The sequence below is a fragment of the Taeniopygia guttata genome, chromosome 1 (genome assembly GCF_048771995.1).
Source record: "Taeniopygia guttata chromosome 1, bTaeGut7.mat, whole genome shotgun sequence".
Classification (NCBI taxonomy): domain Eukaryota; kingdom Metazoa; phylum Chordata; class Aves; order Passeriformes; family Estrildidae; genus Taeniopygia; species Taeniopygia guttata.
The window spans coordinates 84509097-84533980 of NC_133024.1; the positions used below are offsets into that span (position 1 = coordinate 84509097).

General features: G+C 37.8%; 1 protein-coding gene across 7 annotated transcripts in view; it reads left to right on the forward strand.

Annotated features, from left to right (window-relative positions):
• The window catches only part of UBE3A (ubiquitin protein ligase E3A), a 53621-nt gene that overhangs the window by 24480 nt on the left and 4257 nt on the right, over positions 1–24884 (forward strand). For all 7 annotated transcript variants that reach the window (XM_030277891.4, XM_012569608.5, XM_012569609.5 and 4 more), the window contains 4 exons: positions 6838–7148; positions 10261–11516; positions 19648–19792; positions 23443–23648. In XM_030277891.4, coding sequence (XP_030133751.1) covers positions 6838–7148; positions 10261–11516; positions 19648–19792; positions 23443–23648 — 1918 coding nt within the window. The remainder of the gene's footprint in view (positions 1–6837; positions 7149–10260; positions 11517–19647; positions 19793–23442; positions 23649–24884) is intronic.

Below are 24884 nucleotides of genomic sequence, written 5' to 3' on the forward strand. Positions count from 1 at the left end.
GGGTTAAGTATGGTCCAAGCAGAGCTCACAATCCACCCTTGCTATTGGGGTCCACCACACTGGAAAGAATGGAGTTTGGAAAGTGTGAGCTCCATGCACATGCACATTTGCCAGATGCACATTTGCTGTGATGCCAGAGGCTGAGGCAGGCAAAAGGTGTTACAGTACTGCTGGAACAAAGGGCTGGGCTCCAGCTGTGGGTGGACTGTTTGGCAGTTTGGTGTGCAGGGCTCTTGAAAAGGCTCTGCGTGGGCAGTGCTATTACTGGAAGCCTGTCTTTTCTAGCACTGCTCATCTTACTCTTAACTAAACAGAAGCAGGAAAACCAGCGTGCAAGGTTTGAAGCTGAAACTTGCACGAAGCAATATTTAACTTCACAAAGATGATCATCTGCAGCACCTTCTTTAACAGTTTTTGATATGCTGGTTATCTTGTTTCCATAGTGTAGTATTATAACTGCTACAGGTGTATCTCTTTATGCCTCTGTAAACACATTTGTTGAAAGTTGTTTTGCGATTAGTACTAAAAAACTGTTTCCTGGGTTGCCATACGTATTAATGCTTGCTTTTTTTTTTTTTTAATTTGTTTTTTAAGAAAATGCTTATGAACATTTAGGCACTTCTAAGTTCCTATTAGCCATTATAAAACAGGCTGTTGTAGATTTCCATTTAATAAAACCAGCTGTCTTGGAGCAATCATAGAATCATCAAGGCTGGAAAAGAACTTCAAGATCATGGAGTCCAACCCTTGACCAATTACCACCTTATCAACTAGACCATCGCACTGAGCACCGTGTCCACTTGTTTCTTGAACAATTCCAGGCAGGGATGGTGACTCCACCACCTCTATGGGCTGCCCATTCCAAAGCTTGACAGCCCTTTCAGTGAAGAAATTTTTTTCTGATGTCCAGCCTGAACTTCCCCTGGTACAGCTTGATACCATTTTCCTCTTGTCCTCTCACTGGTTGCCTGGGAATAGAGACCAACCCTCACCTGGGTGCGCCCTCCTTTCAGGTGGCTGTAGAAAGTGATTGGGTCACTTTTCAACCTCCTTTTGTCCTGGCTGAACACTTCTAGCTCCCTCAGCTGGTCTTCCTAAGACTTGTGCTCCAGACTCTTCACCAGCTTCATTGCCCTATTCTGAACACACTCCAGCATCTCAATGTCTTCCTTGCAGTGAGTGGTCCAAAACTGGAGATGGGATTCAAGGTCCAAGAACAAGGAGATCACAGCCTCATCCTGCTGGCCACACTATTTCTGATACAGGCCAGGTCACCACTGGCCTTCTTGGCTGCCTGGGCACACACTGGCTCATGTTCAGCAGCTGTGGACCAGCACACCCAGGTCCTTTTCCACTGGGCAGCTATCCAGCCACTCTGCTCTAGCCTGTAGCACTGCACAGGGTTGTTGTAATCCAAATGCAGGACCTGACACTTCACCTTGTTGAACTTCATGCTGTTGGCTTTGGCCTATCCAGATCCTGTCCAGATCCCTTTCTGCCCTCCAGATCAACACTCCTGTCCGACGTGAGATTTATTTGAAAATAATAATATAACAGTTATTGTGTCCTAAGCAAAAACCATTCGTGTTGGCATTTCCAGACAAGTATGAAACATCCATGTGTATTTCTAAAATTTAGGTAAACTTACAAGCAAAAATGATGCAGTTAGGCAGATATTTTAAATTTCAGGCACGTTTTGAATGTAAATGTAAACTTGAATGTAAATGTTTTGTAGGTGAACTTTAAATTATTACATGCTTCAAATATTTTAAAAATTCCTTTAATGTTTAAACTTCTGATTTTCTCTGTTGCAAGAGAATCCTTTACATGGTATTTCTCCTGTATTTAGTTTAAGGTATTTGAGAAATGCAAATTACATTCTGTTTCATAGGAACTTTTGAACCCGTACACTCAATCCCTGTTTTTTACAGGTTTTAGCCATTCAAAAATTACTACAGAAAATGCAGCCCAGTTCACCTTTGGCTTGGTTGTTCATGTTTCTCATGATACTCCACAATTTTAGCACCACTTAAACTACAAATGCAAAGTACTTATTATCTGACTTTTTATTAGCTAAAGAACACAGAGAAAGCCTAAAAGCAATTAGTTTGTAGTAGCTACAGAAAAAATAAGTCAGTGAATGCTAATTTCATTTTGAACAGAAAACTGTGCTTGTGAAATCGTTGGACTTCAACGAAAGAAATTGGGTGTCTATTTTAGGTGCCTCTCTTCCTCACTGAAGCAGTGCATATTGCTTGAGGAGGTTATACAAGGCCCACTGAGTGGGAAGTTATCCTTCAGTCATAAGAATATGCCTGTGAAATGTTTACAACTTCAGCCACACCGGTGCAGTTTCATAGTTGGATGTGCAACAACAATGAGTATTTGGAAATGTATATGCGAGTCAGTCACTACAGCCTGAGCTACAGTAGTAACTGTACACACAGCTCATGGACGTGAACTAGGCCTTGGGTTTTCTAAGGGACTAGTTGCTCTTGACCAGATCCCTTTATAGAACTTAAAGAGAGCTGCGGTCTTCACGGGTATAGCATGAGCTAAGAATAGAGAGTGGTTTTATGTTACTTTGCTTGATGAACCCATTTTAATGCCTCAGGCCAAGAGCTTCAGTTTTCAGCATACTAAATGAGCAGGGGAATGTAGAAAGAGTTTCACTTTTGGACAGTACAGAGAGTATGATACAAGTTCTTTTGATGAATAATGTTGAAATAGGAAATGTGCACTTTTGGCAATGAACAGTGATAATACCAGAAGTACACCAGTGGGAATGTGGTATGGAGTGTCTAAAAATCACATACTGACTTACTCAGGACAGCATTTTCTGTTCTAAGTCCTCTTATCGATGAACCTCAGTAAGGGTAGCTCTTGTGAAGGCTTGGTAAATTCTATTCTACTTTCTGAGGTCTGTATCCTCACTTACATACATAAATTTATGTATTTTATTTATTTACCTAAATAATTTGTCTGAGGTAATGTGAAAAGTCTATAGAGTAGCAGCCAGGGAGAGGGGGGAGGATTCAGCTGGATCCCTGTAAGTTTATGGGGACTTATGGAACTCTTATAAGAATACTCAAAGAGATGGCTGATGTCACTGCAAGGCCTCTCTAAAAGATTTTTCAATGATATTGGGAATCTGGAGCCATCTCAGTCAACTGGACACTGACCGATGTCAGTCCTATATTCAAGAAGGGCAGGAAGAATGACCCTGAAAACTACAGGACTGTCAATCTCACATCAGTGCCTGGTAAAATTACAGACAAGATTATTCTGGGAGTTACTGAGAAACACCTGAAGGACACCACAGACATCAGTCATAGCCAGTTGGTTCATGTCAAACCTATTTTCTTTTTATGACAAGGTAACCCATCTAGTTGAGCAAGGGAAGCCAGTTGATGGAATCTTTTTGGATTTCCATAAAGCTTTCAATACTGTCTCTCACAGTATCCTTCTGAATAAAATGTCCAGAACACAGGTGGATAAATACATAATGTGAGGGGTGGACAACTGGCTCACAGGCCAGGCACACAGGGTTTCAGTAAATGGGATGACATCAGACTGGTGACCTGTTACTAGTGGAGTTCCACAGGGCTCCAGCCTTGCCCCTCCTCAACATCTTCATAAATTACTTGGACGCAGGTCTCGAAGGTATACTGAGTAGGTTTGCTAGTGATGCTAAATGAGAGGTGTTTTGACTCCCTGGAAGGCAGCCTGGTTGTGCAGAGAGACCTCATCAAATTAGAGGGTTAAACCACCGATGACATGAAGTTCAACAAATACAAGTGCTCCTGGGACCTGCATCACAGAGAGGCCCCCAGAGGGTCCTGGTCAGTGGCAAATTGAACCTGAGCCAGCAGTGCACTGCCAGCCAGGAGGGCCAGCCATGCTCTGGAGTGCATCAGGCACAGCATCACCACCTGGGCAAGGGAGAGGATTGTCCCACTGTGTTCTGCACTGGGGCAGCCTCACCTTGAGTATTGGATATTACAATATGAGGAAGATACAAAGCTGTTAGCATCTGAAGGAGGGCTACAGAAATGGTGAAGGGGCCTTGAGGAGAAGCCGTATGAGGGGTGGCTGAGTCCACTTGGGCTGTTCAGCCTGGAGAGGGACACTGAGGGGAGACCTCATCATGGTCTACAGCTTCCTGATGAGGGGAAGCAGGGGGCAGACACTGATCTCTTCTCTGTGGTGACAGGATCTGAGGGAATGGCAAGAAACTGTCAGTGAAGAGTTTAGGTTAGATACTAGGAAGTTCTTTATTCAGAGGGTGGTTGGGCACTGGAACAGGCTCCCCAAGGAAGTGGTCACAGCACCAGGCCCGAGTTCAAAAAGTGTTTGTTAGGCACATTGTGTGATTCTTGGTGATGATTCTGTGCAGGGCCAGAAGTTGAACTTTGGATGATCATTGTGGGTCACTTCCAACTAAGGATATTCTATGAAATTCTAATACTGCTGTATTCTAGTGCTGTTGTACACCATATTGTTTGCTTCCACACTTGATTAAAAAAAATTAAAAATACAACCTTCCATCGGACCTTCTGTTTCTAATTGAGTTTCAGAGGACTTGAGTCAGAGTCCTCCACCCACAAGTCAAAATAAGTGTTTGTACAAACGGACTTATTGTAGGCATGGCAAAGTTTGAGAAGTAATTGGTAGCTAAAAACTAAGAGCAAAAAAAATTTGAGTCCTTCAGAAGTTAACTGTTAGAGGCCAGTCTAAGCTCAGCTTTATCTACTGGCATCTCAGACATGCCCTGATTAAAGTGGAGTTTGGTTTTTGTTTTTTTTTTTAAGATGATAAAATGTTTTGTTAACGTATAAGTGTTTATACATTATATAACTTTATTCAAACTAGATGTGTGAGCTGGAAGGGTGTGTATGTTGATGGCCACAGCTCAGGTGTAAAAATTCAGCTTTTACATATACAAATACTTAACCTGCTTACAAATTACAATATTTCACACTCTAAATCTGAAGGTCTGTAATGATTGAAGGTGAGGAATGGTCAAAACATGAATTTTTGCATTTGTCTCTGAAATAATTTACTGTTCCAAGTTGTATTAAAATGCTGTTGCTTTGAGGGGATTTGGGTGATTTTTCTTGAAACCTCTATACTAATGGCTGAAATATGAAAGACAAGATTTAAAAAAAACACTTATTTTCAGATGTGCATGGAGAGAGGCAGAATTTTGTAAGTCTACGTGCAAAAATGTGAGAGACTAGAACACTTCCCTTAGCTTAGACTAGAGCTCTTCCCTGTTACACAGTAATTGTTTTAATGGTATTGCTCATGATGCTTTTTCTTTCCACATCCATCTCAAAGTGCCACAGAAACCTTTCTCCTCAGTTTGTTTTTTGTTTGTTTTCGTTTCCTTGAAACATACTGGGGCATTTGAAGGCTCTGGCAGACATCAAAGTAATTGTTTTCCTTGTAAGATGTATTTTCTTCTCTAGGATGATGAGATCTTAATGGGTGAAAAGAAAGAAGCAGAGGTCTTATTGCTGAGTAATATAGACCTCAGTAGTCACTTTCAGAACATTTTCCCTTTTGAAGTAACTGCATTGAAACTGCAATTTAACCAGCCATTATTAACAGTGAGGTGCATCAAGTGCTGAGTAGTACCAGTGGGTCTAGCACTTCAGTTCTGAAGTACTTGTTTTGTGCAGAAGCTGTGCATACATTGACATCAGGAAGGGCGATTTTAAGTTAATATCACAATTTTTTATGTTTAATCTTAGTAGTATTGTATCACTAAAGTTCTGTAAAAAGCCTGTGTGTTAAACCTAGTCAGAATGTTTGAAATCTTTCCTAGTTGGTAATTTTCATTAATAACTTATTATCTTAAATGCAGTCAAGGTTTGGGGATTTCTTCCTGAAATGTGGTCAAACATGTTGCTCTTGATGCTGCATGCAGCTGCTTCTGTCCTGGTTACCTGCAGTTTTCCAGTGATTTCTTTATTATTTGCATGTTTCTGTAGAAGTCTGTGACCTTATTAATAAGGCAGTTACATTTTCTTTTGTGCATATATATAGTACTGAGCTCTAGATTGGTACAGCGATTCATCTGTGATTTTACAGAATACATACTTGGCACCTATATTGACAGGAGAAACAGAAGGATTTGGCAGATAGCACTTTTGGGGGTGATTTTTAAATTTTATTTAGACAATCATATAATTTATTTAGGCTGAGGAGAAATATATCCAGCCTTGAGCTCATCTGTAATTGTGGTTTAGCATCAGCTAAATTAATCAAGGAATAATTTTTTGAACAGATTTAAATAGACTGACTGATAATTTAGTCATCTGGAATCTTGTTAAAATGGGTAAAATAGTATAGTATTGATAGTATTGCTAAGTAAATGTCTGAATTGTTTGTGTTTCATGCTTCTTTCATCTGTCAATGGCAACCATGCCTCAGTACTATATATTAGATTCCACACCTGTACAACACCCAGTTTTGTTTCAGTTGCAGCCTTGATTTGCATCCAAACTGCTCTCTTTTTTAGCAACAGTGGAGATTGTTCAGAACTGTACAAGACTGTCTCCACTGTAGCACTACCACATAAAGCTGAAAACTGCATAAACAGGATTTATCTTTTACTTACATAGGACCCACAAATTAAATTGTGTGTTAAATATATTTGCATTTGTCAAGATGAGAATCCTGCATTTTAAAAAATCTTCTGATGTGTTCTCTCTGACAGAAATTTTGTGTTTCAGTGCCTGACTAATCTCTGCCTTGCTGATGCTATTGAATGAGCTTTGTATGTGAAAGCTCCACTAATCCTTGTACTTACTGTTTGGATGTTTGCTACAGGAAGCGAGCAGCTGCAAAGCATCTAATAGAGCGCTACTACCACCAGTTAACCGAGGGCTGTGGAAATGAAGCCTGCACGAATGAATTTTGTGCTTCCTGTCCAACTTTTCTCCGTATGGATAACAATGCAGCAGCCATTAAGGCCCTCGAGCTTTATAAGATTAATGCAAAACTCTGTGATCCTCATCCCTCCAAGAAAGGAACGAGCTCAGCTTACCTAGAAAACAATTCCAAAGGTGCCCATAACAATTCCTGCACTGACAGAAAAATGAACAAGAAGGAAATGCAAGGCCCAAGAGATGACTTTAAAGGTAAGATTCTTAAAATTTTCTAAAATCAAGCACATTTCATATGCAGGAGTCCAAGCCAACATAATTCACTCTGGTGGTGTTCTGCTGACTTCAGTAAAATACAGTATTAGACAATTGAGTATTTTACTATGGATTCAAAAAAAATGATGGATTAATGCTCAACACTGATTTTCCAAATCTGGATTTTGACCACATCTCTGTTAAAATCAACAGGCATTTGTTGTCTTACAAGAATAATGATTTTTGCAAATATGTAAAAGCTTTAAGTGCTGTTGTATGACTGTTTGAGTTTTGGTAGTTTCATAATTATTCTGCAGCTAATAAATTATAAAAATTATACTTTAACTATTTTCAGATTCTATGTTAAGAAACTTAACAGATGAAAAAAATTATACAGTGAGTGATAGGCGATACATTCACTAATACATAAAAAATTTTTGAGCAGTTATTTTTAAGCGTTTTTAAGTGTAAAATGAAATACTGCTCTGTATATATACTTTGTAACTTATGTTTACCTTTTCAAACAATCTGAAATAGTAAATACATACTAATAGAATAATGTTAGTTGTCACCTTAATCCACAATGTGAACACATCCAGAAACCAGGCCAAATGGTTTTTAAAGCCATTGGCCTTTGAGCAGACCACCTTTAAGTATTGTGGCAAAAACTGGTATAAACACAAGTCCAGATTCATGTATTTTAGCTAAAGAAGGTGAAGTTGCTTACAGCGAAGATATAAAAAATGCTACAGAATTAGTAATAAAATATAGTACTGTGTTATAAGCAACCCAAGATGTTCCATTCAATAGCAGCATCAGTTTCTTCTTTATCTGATGCAAGAATAAATTTGCACCCAAATTAATTACGATCTGAATAAGCAGAGAGGCAAACACTAGGAAGGGGAAGGGGAAAGGGAAGGAAATGTAGTGTTAGATGAGTGAGAGGCACATTAAGTCTGTTAGGAGTTTTTTCTCTTGTTTTTTTTTTTTTTTTGGGTTTTTTGGTTTTTTGGGGTTTTTTTTGTATTATTAATGGAGCTTTTCAGATACAGAATTTTCCTTATTCTGTCTTACCATCCCCTCTCCCCAAGGCAGGTACCCCTAAGAGTCTTCTGAACCTACCTCCACAGACAGTCTGTTGGCTACATCAGTGACTCAGGCTTCCTCTCTTGGAGCATCACACATATTGACCTTTCTGTGTAGCTGTATAGACAGAGGTCTTTAATGCATTCTTAAAGCTCATCTGAGGTTTAGTTACCTTTGAAATTGTCTAAGGAATCTACCACTCTGAATTTTTTAAGGTCACTCTGCTACAAGTTACTGGAAAATCTGCAGCAAAGTTTAGCAAAGCCAAGGAAAAGCATGTGTAGCTTGCTTGTACACTTGGCATAAGATTGAAAATTCTAAATAAACTGAAAGAAATATCCTTCAGAAACAATTAAATTACTTTTCTGGAGTTCCTGAAATGCTGAAACCTTTAAAAGTGTGAATGAAGAATTCCTGTTTAAGTATGGAAATCCAAAATTCATTATATTGTTAAATTGTCGGCGTGTGCTGATAATTTTTTATACTATGAATAATGTCTGTGGTCCAGAGTCAATGAACTTGAGACTGTGGTCCTCATTTTGAGGACTTTTTTAAGACAAGTTTTGCTTCCTGTGCATGCACTGCAGCAGATAAAAATAGATATTGTGCTAAGCTTGAATCTTTTCAGAATGTTTTCAGTAGAGCTGATTTCTTAACAGGACAGATTTTAGTTTTGAGATTTTTCAGCGTCTTCAGATTGGAATTCAGTCTAAGCTTAGATACAAGCCTAACCTTTCCTGTGTTATATGTGCTCTAAGAGTGGCTTGGAGTTCTGTGAAAGTCAATACATTGTCTGTCTTTGCATCATCTAGTATGTATTTTTAATTTAATGACTTCTTGGTATGAGTATCCGTGTAGGTAATCACATTTCAAAATATATTCATGTACAACATCTTTATTTAATGTTTTATTAAAATTATACACTTCTTTCTGCAGAGGGGGGTAGTTCTAGCATGGTTGGTGAATATAGTTTTGAGATGTTTTCTCTAGAGATGCTATTAAACAGATTCTGTTTTAGTTCTAAATTATGTGTCAGTTGAGAAGAATCTGCTTAAACTAGAATATCTTTTCAGGATCTGATCATGTTTACAGTAATCCTACTGTAAATCATCACCTGATGTGAAAGTGTCTGTGGGTTCTGTTTGAGAAGTAACATAGAAAGCTATAAATAATGTTTTCTTTCTTTTTTTCTAAGAGAAAGGAAGATTTCAAATAACAAAAAGACCCTTCAAATGACTTATTTTTTAAGGAGTTTGGGGAGAGGGAGAGCAGACAGGTATTTGGAGCAGATGATGTGTGTAAACCATCTTGTTCCTCTGAATAGCATGTTGATTAGTGTACCCAAGTTGCTTATCTTAGTGAGGCCTAATGTACAGAGAGATAATCTACATGCCTCTTTGTATGTGTAATTTAGAAGGCAGCATAAATTTCAGATCATATATTGAGGGGTTTGAGAGGGTTTTCAGGCATCAATTTAGTCTAAAAACAGTTGCAGAAAGTATTAAAAAGAGAAATAAGAAATCTTATATTCCCATTAACATGCAACAAAACAAGTGATTGAGTCTTTTCTTCAAGGTCTGGTTTGAAAAAAAGAGGCTGATACAGTCTAATTTGTTTAGTTTAATGACTTGCACACTAATTATGCAGATTTACCAGAAGACTGTATTGTCACAGCCTTATTCATTGAGTCTTTTAAAGTTTAAACCTCTTACTGATTGCACTTGTTTAGACAATACAGTACTGTTAACTACCTAATGTAGTTAATCGACTGCAAAACAGTTTCAGTATTGTGCATGTTCTCTGATTGACATCCATTAATAAAATATTTTACTAAGTCAGTGAATGAAATTGTGATTTTTCATGCTAATGAAATTATAAAGTATGTCTTGAATTTATGCAGCACTGACACTGTTTTTGCAGTTTTAATGATGATATGACACACAGGTTTCTTAGATAGGTCAAACCAGATGTATATTATCTTTTTAATTTCTATCTTAATAAAACTAATATATTTATCTTTTTATAGATGTGACTTTCCTAACAGAAGACAAGATATATGAAATTCTTGAACTATGTCGAGAAAAAGAGGATTATTCCCCTTTAATCCGGGTGATTGGGAGAGTGTTTTCTAGTGCTGAAGCGCTAGTGCAGAGTTTCCGAAAAACCAAGCAGCACACCAAGGAGGAGCTCAAGTCTCTTCAAGGAAAGGATGAAGACAAAGATGAAGATGAAAAGGAAAAAGCTGCCTGTTCGGCTGCTGCCATGGAAGAGGATTCTGGTGCATCATCATCTTCATCATCAAGAATAGGTGATAACACACAGGGAGATAATAACCTCCAAAAACTAGGCCCAGATGAAGTGTCTGTAGATATTGAAGCAGTCAGACGGGTCTATGATAGGTTACTTTCCAATGAAAAAATAGAAACTGCCTTTTTAAATGCACTTGTGTACTTGTCACCTAATGTGGAATGTGACTTGACTTACCATAATGTGTACTCTCGGGATCCTAACTATCTGAATTTGTTTATTATCGTTATGGAGAACGGCAATCTTCATAGCCCAGAATATCTGGAAATGGCCCTACCGTTGTTTTGCAAAGCAATGAGCAAACTACCCCTTGCAGCTCAAGCAAAACTGGTCAGATTGTGGTCTAAGTACAGAGCAGATCAAATTCGGAGAATGATGGAAACATTTCAGCAGCTTATTACTTACAAAGTCATAAGCAACGAGTTCAATAGTCGTAACCTAGTGAATGATGATGATGCTGTTGTTGCTGCTTCAAAGTGCTTGAAAATGGTTTACTATGCAAATGTAGTAGGGGGGGATGTGGATACAGATCATAACGAAGAGGAAGATGAAGAACCCATCCCAGAATCAAGTGAACTAACTCTTCAAGAGCTGTTGGGTGAGGAAAGAAGAAATAAAAAAGGTCCTCGAGTAGACCCACTGGAAACTGAACTTGGTGTTAAAACTATAGATTGCAGAAAACCACTTATCCCTTTTGAAGAATTTATTAATGAACCACTGAATGATGTTCTAGAAATGGACAAAGACTACACATTCTTCAAAGTAGAAACGGAGAATAAATTCTCATTTATGACCTGTCCCTTCATATTGAATGCTGTTACCAAGAACCTGGGATTGTATTATGACAATAGAATCCGGATGTACAGTGAAAGACGCATTACTGTGCTCTACAGCTTAGTTCAAGGGCAGCAGCTCAACCCCTACTTGCGGCTGAAAGTGAGGCGTGATCACATCATCGATGATGCGCTTGTCCGGGTAAGTGCCGCAGCAACGTGGCCCGTGGGTTTGTTGGCTCTGACTCGTGCAAACTACTTGGCTTGGAATACTGAAAAGGACTCTGTGAGTGCACATGTACTACATGTCCTCTAGAAGAATCTCAAATAGCTTTATTATTTGAGTTCTAAGCATGATGCTGAAGATTTCTATGTTCAGCAGAACTACTTCTGCTCAGAGTGGTTGCAGATTTAGATGTTTTGAATTGTCAAATAGCTCTTATTCCCCATTATCACATCCTGCACAGATCTTGATGGTGAGAGAGTAATCAATTTCTGTTTCTTTGTCCTCTACACTGTTCTGTATCATCTTCTGAGGGTAGGGATTTTCAGATGGAAGTTAGAATTTAAAACATTTTAGTTGTGTACTTGTCTTGTGAACATACAACTTTCTAGAAATAAAGCATTATTTTAATTTGATGCAAATACTAATATGACTGAGAAAGGAAGACAGCCCTGTTAATAGCAGAGAAGTGTGAGAGCAGCCTGTTTCTGAATATGCTGTCTTTAATTAAAACTTAATGCCATTTCTTCATGCATTTTTGGAAGAGGGGAATCATACAGGATATAAAATATTCTATGGTAAATAGGTCTGCATAGGAACCTTAATATGTTCTTTAATTTTAGGACTTTTTTTGTTGTTGTTAAGGCTGGTAATTTTCAAACACTCATTTTCCTGTATTCTCTTATTAAAGCACAAGGTTTGCAAATTTTTAAATTTACCCATGACTTTAAAACTTGTCGCTGAAGACCTAGAGAGGTTTTGGGGAAATTTTTTGCCTCTCAGCCCAGCTGTTACTTCTAGTTAAATTTGATGACTGTAACTGTCAGTGAAAGTCAATTGTGAAAACCCTAAATTACCTCCTACCTTGATTTTTCTGTATGCCTAGGAATTTCCAGATGGGTTAGCTGTTTCATGGGAATTGCTGATATTATTACTTGTCAGGGAAACATTTGCCTTCAGTACCAAAAGAAAAAATGGAATTGCAGTGCAGAAATGGCTTTTGTGTGTTAACTCAACTTTGTATTAGGCAAATAAATGTAAAAATAGTGTGTACCTTTTTTTTTTTTTTAATTTAAGAATACTCTTTGAGATTTCACTATCTACAGACTTCTAGTAGTGTCCAGTTACATTTTGCCATATTACTGTTAATGGAGTTTATTCCTTGAATGTTCAGCTTTGGGCACATCAATACCAGAAAAAAGGGGGGGATAATTCTTTCCCTTAGGAAAGGAAGAGGTAAAAGAGCATAAAAGCTAGTTATAGATGTTCTTATCAATGTCAATTCCAGCAGAGCAAAAGCAAACCTTCCTCTTTATCTGATAAGAGGGAAAATCCATAAATATGAGAAAAGGCATTCTTTTACATACTGCTTGTTGTAGAAGTTGAAATCTTTGAGGACGAAAAAAATTATGTTTAAGTTAAAAAGCTTGTGGGTAACATCAAGTTGCAGCAGGACCACAGCAGTCACTGCTGTGCCCATTCTTGGCCTGTAGGAAGTTTAGGAAATTTAAATGAGATTAAGCTCAAACCTACTAATCTAAATTATTATGCACTTGCTCAGCCTAGCAGCCTCAGTTACATGCCTGGGCAGTTGCCATGGATCCTCCTATGGTTGTTAATTTAAGCTGTCAGAGCATACTAAATTATGGTGACCAGACTGTCAGAACTGCAAGGAAAGTAAGGATTTTAAACTGTTTATTTGGGGACAGAAAATAAAGGGAAAAGATAAAAGTGTTCTAAATTCAGATAGTCTGAACTAAACTGTAGTAGTAGCCAAAAAGAACAAGTGCAGCCCAGGCATTTCTCAGAAGTCGAAAATAAATTATATTCAGTGAAATGGAGATTAACACAGACGTGCCATCCAAAGTGGAGGAAGGAAGTATGTGCTGTTTCAAAGAGACATTACAAGGTAGCTGTTGTGGGATGATGTGGACTTAGAGAAAATTTTGTTGTACTGTATGAAGTGGGTGCAAAATCCACCTTTTAACTACTGGTATGTCTTAACTGATGGTACAGTGTCATTGTTCAGTGAATATATTTTAAATATTCCCCAGGAAGTGTTAGTGATCAGAATGCTCTAATGTCGCCATTGGCCACAGCATGCCTATTCTCTTTCATGTGTTCCTTCTAGTTTTAATATCAGAAAGGATGCAACAGAAATACATTTGAAAAGCTCTGACTCTCTTTGAAGAAACTGTAAAGTCCCCTTAAGGGTAAAAACAGTGATGGAGAGGACATAAAAGATGGATGGAGAAGGTGAATGAGAAATACAGTTTTTTTCAACTGGTAGCCCCTAGTTTTATTATCAGGAATCAGGCTTAACATGTGCAAAGTACCATTTTGTTTTCCACACTGTGTACTTTAAAATGGTGAGTGTCTTTGCCCAGGACCTAGAACTCTTATTGAAAGATCTATCAAAAACTAATGGACATTAGAGGCATTTTGGTGTGAGCCACACACCAAACCTCAGGAAATCTCTAAGCTGCGATTGTGCTGGTAGCTGAGAAGTTATTCCAGGGGAGATACTGTTCCACACTTGTCTTTTGTCAGAGAGTGCCTGATCTGTTCAAGAATTGCATGCTGTTGTTGCTGGTACTCTTTGTAACTGGCTGGGAAGCAATTTTAGTAATTTTCACAATTACTTCCTAATTGGTCTGAACCAGCTCTGGAGGAAGCTCTTCAGTCTCATGTCCTAAGCCTTAAAACAGTTTGCTCTGTCTCTGATGGGAATCTAAGATGGGTATCATGAGCTTCTGTAGCAGTACTGACAGCATGACATCTAAGTGAAAGCTGCACTGGATGACTTTGCATCAGGGATGGCTGCAGATTTGGATGTACAGTACTGAACTTAGGAAGAGTCTCACTGAAAAATACTGAAAAGATCTTTCAAAGATAATAATCTTCATTAGTGAAAGCATGTTCTTAGATCTGTTCAATGACAAAATGTTTCTGAACATGCTTAATATACAGGAAATTAAGTGTGAGTACCAACATATTTACCCTCGAATTTCATGTTTTTTTAGCATCAGAGGTTTGAATATTTACAGACTTTAAAAAATTTTAGCTACTACTTATGTCATTAGACCTGTGTCTTCACTGAAAAGCCAGTGAAGACTTTTTTGAGTATCTATGGAATAACTGATAACTTCCTGATAGAAGCATTTTCAATAATATTGACTAAAATGAGGTTGAGATATTCTTACTCATATTTTCCTTATTAATATTGAATATTTTTCAAACAAATATATTGATCATCCTTTGCAATTTCTTGCAAACACACTAAATACTGTGGTTTTGCTAATCAGTTGAGCCGATAAAGTCATTACCAAGCTGTTTATCTCCTATCAATACTTAATATTTTTAGCTTTTATTATTCAATATGTATATATTCTTGCTTTTTGGACTTCAATAAAGCACATATGAACACTGGTAAGTGATTTGTTTTTGTTACTATTAACAGCATAGGACTTTTTTTCCTTTTACTAAGAATTTGAGGCAGTACTTTTTGAATACCTTTAAGGCATTATCTTGTTTAAAGTTGCTTATTGAGAGAATCTTGGTTCCCCAAAACACATACATCTAAGGAAAAAATTGTATTTACAAATTCCTTGTTCAGTTTCTTTGCATGTATGAAACTTGCCTCAGAGACTTTTTTTCCTTCTTTATTGGAAATTATTTAATGAAACATCTTTCTTTTTAGTATATACTTGTTGTATACTTATCTGTATGTATGTTAGTCTGAAAAGTCACCTGGGGACAAGGGTGGAATGTTAGAATGTTTAACGCTATAGTCTCCACTTTTTTTAAGGAATTCTTGTATTTTGGAGTTGGCAGCTCAGTTTGCAGTTCCTGAAGGCAGTTAACATGCTTTTTTCTGTCTAGCAGGTTTTCTAGGTTAGCTGTGCTGCTGAGTCATGTTGTGTGAGTGTGGTAGTAATGAAAGGAAATACATCCTTGAATCCTCTCTTCTGCCTTTTCATTCCCTAAGAGCTATTTCTTTCATCCCCTTCTTCTGAATTTACTCTTCCCCCACCCTCATGGCCCAGGTTAAATGTGTCTTTCTTCTCAGGCAGCAGTAATTAAAAGGGTGTAAGTTATGACACACAACTTGTTCAAGTGAAAACGTGGTTGATTCCTTCAGCAGAATAGTCTTGTACTTGGCTTGCAAATTAGAAGCTCACTGACAAATTTCACATGGAATGCAGACAGCTAGTGGGCAGCACCTCCTTCTTGCTTGTTAATGTCTCTGCTGAGTGTATGATGACCAAAACTCTTCTGTGACACCTGAACCCAGTAGGCAAATTCTCTCCTGTATTAGCAGCAAAGTACTTCACAAGATTTGTTGTTGTTTCAGACCAAGTTTTGTGTGTTCAGGTGAAATATCGGTCCTGATATGCATTGGTTGGATGCAGGGCATGTGACTGTTGATGTGTGCAAGCTCCAAATGCATAAACTGTAAAGTACAGCTGGAGCAAAGGCTGCTTTGTCACTGTAACTGTTACTTTCCATGCTGGTTTTTAGAAAAATGTGTTGACCAACTTATGTCATGATATGTCACTGGTACTTTCAAACTTAAATTAGCTGTGTTCTGTCATTTTTGCTGTCTAGTATGGAAAAGTATTCCTGCCTCTTCCTTAAAGAGAACTTCTGCATTATGATAAAACTTAAGGTGGTTTGTGATTGTTTTTGACTGAATAGAAATTAGTTCAGTTGCTATCAATTTTAAGCAGGACACCAAACTCTGGTGTTACATTAAGCTTTTCAGTGTTGTCTTATTTCTGTCATTCAGTGAACATTCCTGTCTTTCAGGAAAGCAGTGTTATTCTGTAAACAAAGTAAAATCACCCAGTGTCTTAAGTTGTGGTACACTGTTGTGTTTCAGCAAGCAAAATACAGATATTCTTTATGATGTTCTCGCTCAGCTTTCAGCTTTTCAATTCATGCACTCTTGTGCTGCTTCAGGCATTTTTAGGAATTTTAGGAAGTCCCTGCTTTTTAGGAAGTCCCTGGAAAACGCAATGATTATTTCAATGACATGGCCAGTCAAGCCATCATGACAGAAAACAACTTGTAAAACTTTGGTAATTCATACAGCTGGGTTGTGTTTATCTAGCAGCATCTATGTTGACACAATTGAGGTAGCTATGATTATTAAAAACAAAGAAAGGCCCAAAAAAAACCCAAGAACCAGACAGCATAACTGAAGTTCATACTTCCCTGCTATAGAAACGCTGCTGCAGTTCTGCTTAAATTCAGTGCCTCCTTACAGCTGTGTTTGCTGCTGTTGCCCACTGCATTCAGTATTTATTGTGAAGCATCAGTGTTGACACAGATATTCAGAGGAGCAGCTAAACTCCCAACTTTGAGTTGAGCAGCTTAGCAGCATTTCCTGCTTATAGAATCTACTTCAAGGAGCATCAGGCTTTGCTCAAAATACTGGATTTTGGGTAATCCTTTATCTGACTCCCTTGCAGACATCCAGTGCACTATTCTAATCTGCCTAGCCAGCATTGCTCAGCTAAGACTGTTTCCTTCCTTTTTTTTTAAGGTTATTTTTGTCAGCCAAAGAAAAAATTCTGAAATTTCTTTAACTGCTCTATATGTATAAATATGAACACTTTCCTTAATGCATTTCCATGACACAATAGTCTTCACACTATGACACAGGGTTGCTGTCCCAGAAGAAATGCAGAAAACAACATATGCTTTCTTAGAACTCGTAAAAATTCATAAATCATGTAATATATTAAATTACTGTTGGTAAAGACTACAAAGCAAACAAAGTCATGACTGGGGAGGAAGAAACCACAGCTTTATTGCTGTCAGTTTTAGGTGGAAGGGATCCAAATAAGAGAATTTCTGTCTGTTCAGCTTGAACATTTAACTTGTATTTACAGTTTTAAAATAAATGCTAGTTCTCTGTTTTTCAAAAGTTGCAAATTTTACTTAGAAACATGGATTAAGCTCCATTGTTGTCCTAGGAAAATAATTTTTTATACAGATGGCTTAGGTGGTACATACCTAAGTTTTCCTGAAAATGTTGTGGCTTGCTGATTGAACTATAGACTAATCTCACTTGCTGTCATTATGGGGGTCTTCATGGCTTGCCTTTGTGTTTTTTAACTAAGATTGATATGCTATGAAGTTACACTCCCTCTCTTTCCAAATTTAGTTTTCAATAGCAGGTAGTGCAATTTTTTTCTCCACGTGCTCCTTTTGTGTGGGGTGCTTCAAAGTCTTCAAACCCATTATGATAACCCCCCTAACTCTGTCACATCCTGCCCTGCTGCGCTGCTTGGGTCATGTCTGTCTGGCTTGGCAGTCAGCAGAAGAAAATGTGTCTTGCCAGTGGTGTGATTTTGTGACTTGATAGTGTCATTGCTACTGCCTTTACCTTCTCTGTTCTGTTCCTTTTTTACTTTACACTTCTGTAGTAAAAGTCTGGGCTGTAAAGAATGTTTGCATGTGTGGATATGGTAGGGGAGTGAAATAAAAAGGTTTAGCATGTAAAAGACACCTGCTGGTAAGTACAATTTGCACTAACCCACATCAGAGACAAATCTCGCAAGTAATATGGTCTTGGTAGAGGAGTATACAGGTCCACCTGTGCCTTAATTTACTGCTGTTGAGTTTTCTTTGCTGCATAGGTATGTTTAGTCTAATTGTGCTGCATATGTGTAACCAGTGTGCTAATGCTCTTAAGTAGCATATTTCTTATCAGCTGCAAAATATCCTTGCTTAACTTTTGATTTACAGAAATGAAACGTTTTTGGTGTAAGCAAGTGAAGGACCTGGCAATGTGCACTCTCAGCCCAGAAATCCAACCATACCCTGGGCATGGCCAGCAGGTCAAGGGAGGTGACTGTCCCCTTCTACTCTGCCCTTGTGAGACTCCCCCCTGGAGTGCTGCATCCAACTCTGGGTCCCGAGCATAAGGAGGACCTGTTGGGTTGAGTCCAGAGGAGGGATGCAAAAATGATCAGAGGGCTGGAGCAACTCACCTATAAAGACAGGATGAGAACGTTGGGGTTGCTCTATAAGGCTCCTGGGAGACCTTATAGAAACTTCAGCACCTAAAGGGGGCTAATGAAAACTGGAGAGGAAGTTTTTACAAGGGCATGTAGTGATGGGACAATGGCAAATAACCTGATATGACAGAGGAGAGGTTTAGATTAGATATTCAGAAGAACGTCTTTGCTGTGAAGGTGGTAAGGCATTGCAGCAGGTTGCCCAGGAAAGTTGGCAATGTCCCATCCCTGGAACTATTTAAGGCCATGCTAGATGGAGCTTTGAGCAAGATGGTTTACTGGAATGTGTCCCAGCCCATAGCAGAAGGGTTGGAACTAGATGATCTTTCCAGGTCCCTTCCAATCCAAACTATTTTGTGATTCTGTGGCCTCTAATGGCCTTTATATACACTTGAAACCCTTGTAAAATGTCAGACTTTTATTTGGTCTTAACTGAATTTTCACTTTCATATCAGTAGTGCAGTAGATCTGTTTAAAGGCACTGAAGAAATAAGAGCAAGAGAGTTGAGACTTCATTAAGATCAAGAAGAGGGAGTTGACTGTAATACTAGTGTCTTTTTTGTTTTTAGGTTTTTTTCCTCAGCTCTTTGTTTGAGAGATGCAACTACTCATCAAAGGCTTGTTTTCTGTCTCCCCCTCTGAAAAGATATCTGTGTATCCCTTCACAAAGTCGTTTATTGTCAAACATGTAGATCATATTGCAGAATCTTCATTGTCAGATGAATTTAATTATCCCAGTAATACATCTTGTTTTCTTCCTTTTTCTCTGAATTGGGTGCAACACAATGATAACTTGTTTTAAATAAGTGCTTAAAAGAATAGAAATGGAGAATGCTAACAGCCAGTGAGCTTTAATGGGCTGACAGATCAGTTCTGTGGTAAGTTTCTTGCTGTTAATCCCCAGATTGTTAAACATGTTTAGAGTGGTTTAGAGTTACTATTGATTTCTCCTTTTTTACTGTCGTAATTTGTGCTTGCTTTCTTCTTAAATTTGGAGAATGCTTTTGGTTTCATTATTTGATACTAAACTATGCTAGTAAATGGATTTACTAATGAAATATTTCTATCTCTTCACTCTATAGCTAGAGATGATTGCCATGGAAAATCCTGCAGACTTGAAGAAGCAATTGTATGTTGAATTTGAAGGAGAGCAAGGGGTAGATGAAGGAGGTGTTTCCAAAGAATTTTTTCAACTGGTTGTGGAAGAAATCTTCAATCCAGATATCGGTATGTGTTCTAATAATTTACTGATTAACAGATTTTTCTCACAAAAGGTTGGCCTGGATGATCTTCCAGACTGGATTGTTCTATGTTTATGCTTTCTGTATCCACTGCTGCTTCTCTCTGAAGCTCTCCAGATTCACTGATGATCAGGAGAGTATTTGCTGCACATTGAGGCTCACTATGTTGTCAGCAGTCATCCTCCTAAAGGAGAAATGATGGAAGGAGTAACTGTATAGTTAATGAATGAGCACCATCCTTACTTGTTTGGATACAAATCAGTAGTACAGGGTTTCTTTGCAGGGTTCCTTTGTTTGTTTTCTCACATTTCTCCTCACTTTGCTTTGTGATTAGCTTCTGGAATTGGTAATCAAACCAAAGAGGAAGAGCTTCTGCAATAAAGCAAGAGTAAGACTATGGGAGTTTTTTAGTTACTTCCTCCACTTCCTCCAGCTTAATAAATCTCATAGCCTCAGTTCTGCAGATCCAAAGTGTCACAGCAGTGTCAAATTTGATTGTAGTTAAAAAACCAAAAGTAATTTGATATATTAGAGCCAAAATTTTACATTTGTGTTTCAGCAGTCATACTTCCATCATATTCTTTTTTCCCTTGCTCCCTGCACCAATCATGTATGCAAGGACATGGTTCTTTTAGTGTGCAGCTTTTCTGCTACTCTGAAAATATGAAAATATTATAAAATTATAAGAATACTTTATGTTAGACTAGAAATGAGACCTGCCAGGTTCCTATACTAATTTTGCATTTTATGTGAAACATGATGTTACATTGTATTTCCTGTAATGGCTTCCATTAAAGAAGCCTAATGGCTCATTGCTGTTAATTTGGTTTCACTGGACTATCTTAAAAGATAAAGCTGTTGTTCTTAGTTTTCTAGCTTAGAAAATAGATGAAAATACACAGAAATCTATTTTAACTGGATTAGAAAGGGGGTATCAGTATCAAGTACCCAGAATCAGTAGCAATAATCTGAACCTTGGCGCTTGCTCTTCACCATATGCAAGCCAGTTCTTATAACAAGTGGTACAGAACCATAGACAAGTCTTACTCACTCTGAAAAATGCTATTAACTTAAAGAGATTTGGAATCTGATTTAACTTACTTTGAAGTATGGCAAAATAAATTACTCCTAATACTTCGATTGATGAAATTTTATTTTCAATGCAAAGTAAATACATTTTCTACTTGAGTTTATTTAAACAGAAGTTGTGTGGGTGTATTAAAATACTTTTTATTTAGTAATACTAAAGTGTGCTTAAGCTAAGATCCAAGCAGTGTGTACATACTCCCTGCATTTAAAGATAGGTAGTATATTAGATGTACAGGCTTGTTTTAAGTTTTACTTCTGTATTAAAAATGTTAAAAAGTATGTACATATTTTGTATTCATAGTAACTCTGGAGGGGGAGAAAGCTTTTTAGTGGCTTTTGGCATAAATGTATAAAAGCAGAAAATGTAGCTTGCATTCAGTGTGTGTGTGTAATATATGTATATATATGTGTGTATATATATGTATATATATGCATTGCATTATAGCAGTTCATGTATGCACTAGATATACTACATATGACTTTTGCTGATTTATAAATGCTTTCTTTACCTGAGAAAGCAAAGGAGATCCTTTAAGTGGAATTTAAAATGTCTGTTCTTCAATAGGTATATTTCGAGAGCTGTATATTGTTATTATAGTTTCTTTGACTTTTGGAGTATTTTGATATTAAACTACCTTAAAGTTTTACTCAAAGGAGGGAATAACTCAGAAGAAATACTGGTAAAGGTATTCCATGGTAAAGGGGAAGAAATGATAACTTCATATAACTTGAAGGGCAATTGTTTTCCCCTTCTTGCAGATTCCACTTTTTTTCTGGTGTTTCATTATGATTTTAATGTACTGTAATCTTAATTTTGGTAAGGGAGTAAAATATTGTATTACACCTTAAAGTGTTTCCAGAAGCGTATCTGAGTAAACTGTTGATGGTTCATTATTAGACATTTGCTGGAGTTGTTAGTTTTGACAATTTACTTTTCCATCATATTCCAAAAAGCTCAAGTCACTGCTTTACATACCAGTAATCCAGAAGTTACTTCAGTCAGTTCAGAAAATGGCATACAGGATTCTATATGTTTGGCCTATATTATGCCTGATAATGGATGAGTTGCCTCATCCATTTCTGATTTCCAGTTGCCTTATCTGATGGGTCAGCCTGTTATTTGTGTGCTCCCCTAATGGCTGACCCATCCCTAGTCACTTACTGAGATACGTAATCCATTCTGGGGAATAGCCAGAGTCTGAATGAGCTTGCAGTTTGTTGTCTTACATGGAATGAGGAAAGAGTTTTTATCTCTTGGCTGAAGATGGTATTTTCAGTCTTTAGAGTAATTTTGTGTTCATGTGGCTTTGAAATCAGTTTGTACATCTGCATAGATTGTAAACAAGCATATTTTTTAAGAGCTGACAAGATAAATCCTTGTGGCAAATGTAGTTGATATTCTTCACATGGATCTGACATAGTATGTTGAGAATAAGGAGACTGCAGCAGTTTTTCTTAGGCTCTGCCAGAAAATCGTGACACCTGTACAAGCAACAGGTGATTGGGACTGTACCTGTCCAGGGTGATCTCTCTCTCACCTTAAGTCTATGGGGTTTGCATTTATCTTGCTTCAGTATCTTGTCAGGTAAGCAATTGATTTTACTGTGGATTTAATTTATATATAAATAATATTATAAATAATATATAAATAATTTATAGCCTGTACACCCCAGTTTCATAAACAAGAGCTATCTCGTGTCTTGCTACAGCCAAAAGGATGAGGAGCTCTGCCTGTCATATGTCTTCACATTTTCTCCCTGCAGCTTCTGGCATGTGCCAGTTCAGCTGTTTGTTGAAGTCTTCATTGCTCAGCTCATGAGCTGGGCAGGAAATTGGTCTCCTGAAATAGTGAACTGAATGAGAGAAGAAAAACCACTCCCTTTAGACAGTGACAAGCATTTAAAATTGCAACCCCTTCTTTGAGGCCATGGTCTATTTTTCTCTCAAGTTAAGATGTGTTTAATAGCTGCAGTAACAATGGTCCTTGAAACAAGCAAACAGATCTGTTGGGCATCAAACTCTAAAATCATGGGCGATGGTCAATCCCTGCTCCATCATCACAGCTTCTATTTATGTAGTAGGGCGGCATCTAGTCCTGTTCCTTTGCTGGAACTGGCTTTTGAGGAAAGGCTGTCAGTTTTTAGTAATTAGAGTCCTTCAGGATTGTTTCATCCACATGTTTTTTACTGTGTTCTTTTCTTGTACTGCTGTATTTCTTAAAGTCACCATCACTGTTATCAGTGTGCTGCTGGTTCCTCAGTAAGAGGAAGGAATGAAAGCTTGTGTACATGCAGCTTCATTGAGTGTTGCAGGATATTGTATCACAGTTCTCTTGCACACCTTTAGTGGTTATGTGAGTAACAGTGTTTAGAGCAGCTCCAGTCACCCTAAGTAGTTTCTCTTTGCTATTCAATTCAGTATAATGTTAAGTTTAACATGTCTTAAAGGCTCGTGCAAATGGGTTTATAATGGTATGTTTTATGTGCCATTTTTATTCAATTGTAACCATAATTCAACTCTTTTTTTTTTTTTTTTTTTTTTTAACAGGGATGTTCACATATGATGAGTCTACAAAACTGTTTTGGTTTAATCCGTCCTCTTTTGAAACTGAGGGTCAGTTTACCCTGATCGGCATAGTACTGGGACTGGCTATCTACAACAACTGTATACTGGATGTACATTTCCCCATGGTTGTCTACAGGAAGCTAATGGGCAAAAAAGGAACTTTCCGTGATCTGGCAGACTCTCATCCTGTAAGTTCCTTGTTCTTCGAGTTAAATAGTGCATTTTCCATGCAATAAGTTAATCTATATTTCAAATAAACACAAGATCACTGTCAGAAATTAAACAACCAGTGATTTGTGTTAAGAGTCTGTGTTTGTTGAAATAAATTCATAACCGAGAAAACTTGCTACATTTGGTTTGGAGGAGGCAAAATTGTAACATCAATGAATAGGGCTCAGTATCAATCAAGCTTTAATTTTTTTGCTACATAAACTCCCAAATGTTACTAAGAATTATTAAGCATGAGCAAGCATGTCTCTTCCCAAAGAGACTTGTAAAATTGGGCTGCTCATAGCTTTTAGTAGAAGTAGATTTCTACCAAAAACAAGTGCAAGAAAGAGTAAACATGCAAAGGTGTGATGTTCTTCCTGGCTTTTGTCTAAAAGCAAGAGACAGATGAGGCAATTTATGAATATCCCTATAGTTAATGTATATCCTGTGAGAGCAGTGACCAGTGTCCATCTTCACACACCCATTCCCAGCCCGTGGCTGTACAAGCACTGAGCTGTACGTGTACTTTATTAGGTAGAGCACACAGGTGTGTGTGCAGGATGTCTTGGCCCTGCTCCACCTGCAATCAGGGATCACCAGTGGCTTCCCCTCATGTTGCTGGTAGGAGTTGTTAGCAAGCTTCATTTTCTTTCAAACAATGGGACACTTCTCTTTTATAAGCAGTTATACAAAATCTTCATCTTTTCAATAAAGATTAGTGAAATGATACTGTCTAAAAAGAATTTGGCTTTCATATTTGAAAATGAGGCATTTTTAATAAAAAAATACATTATCTGGTCTGTTTTGGGTGGCTATGTACAACAGCATGCCAGATTCGACCAGTTTCTGGTTGAATGATGAGAAATAGTGCCCTGAGTTTCCTCTAATTTTTATTACATACTCACAACTTTTTGTGACCAAAAAAATGTGAATGTATTTCTATGGAACAGGGCAGTCAGGGCATTTCCTAATTTTTCTCCCCTGCTCTTATGTTTCTCCTCTAACACCTATGCTGATTTCTTTTTAAATAATCCTTTGTTAACCCTTTGTATTCTCATACGATTTAAACACTTCAGAGTTTCTCAAACCCCAGATGAAATTCACAGTAGTCAAGCCTCCCAATGCTTTTTCTAATGCTGTAGAGCATGGAGAATAGGATGTTTGCCAGCTCTCACCACCAATGGTTCCAAGTCCAGTGATTTTTCAGTGCAAGG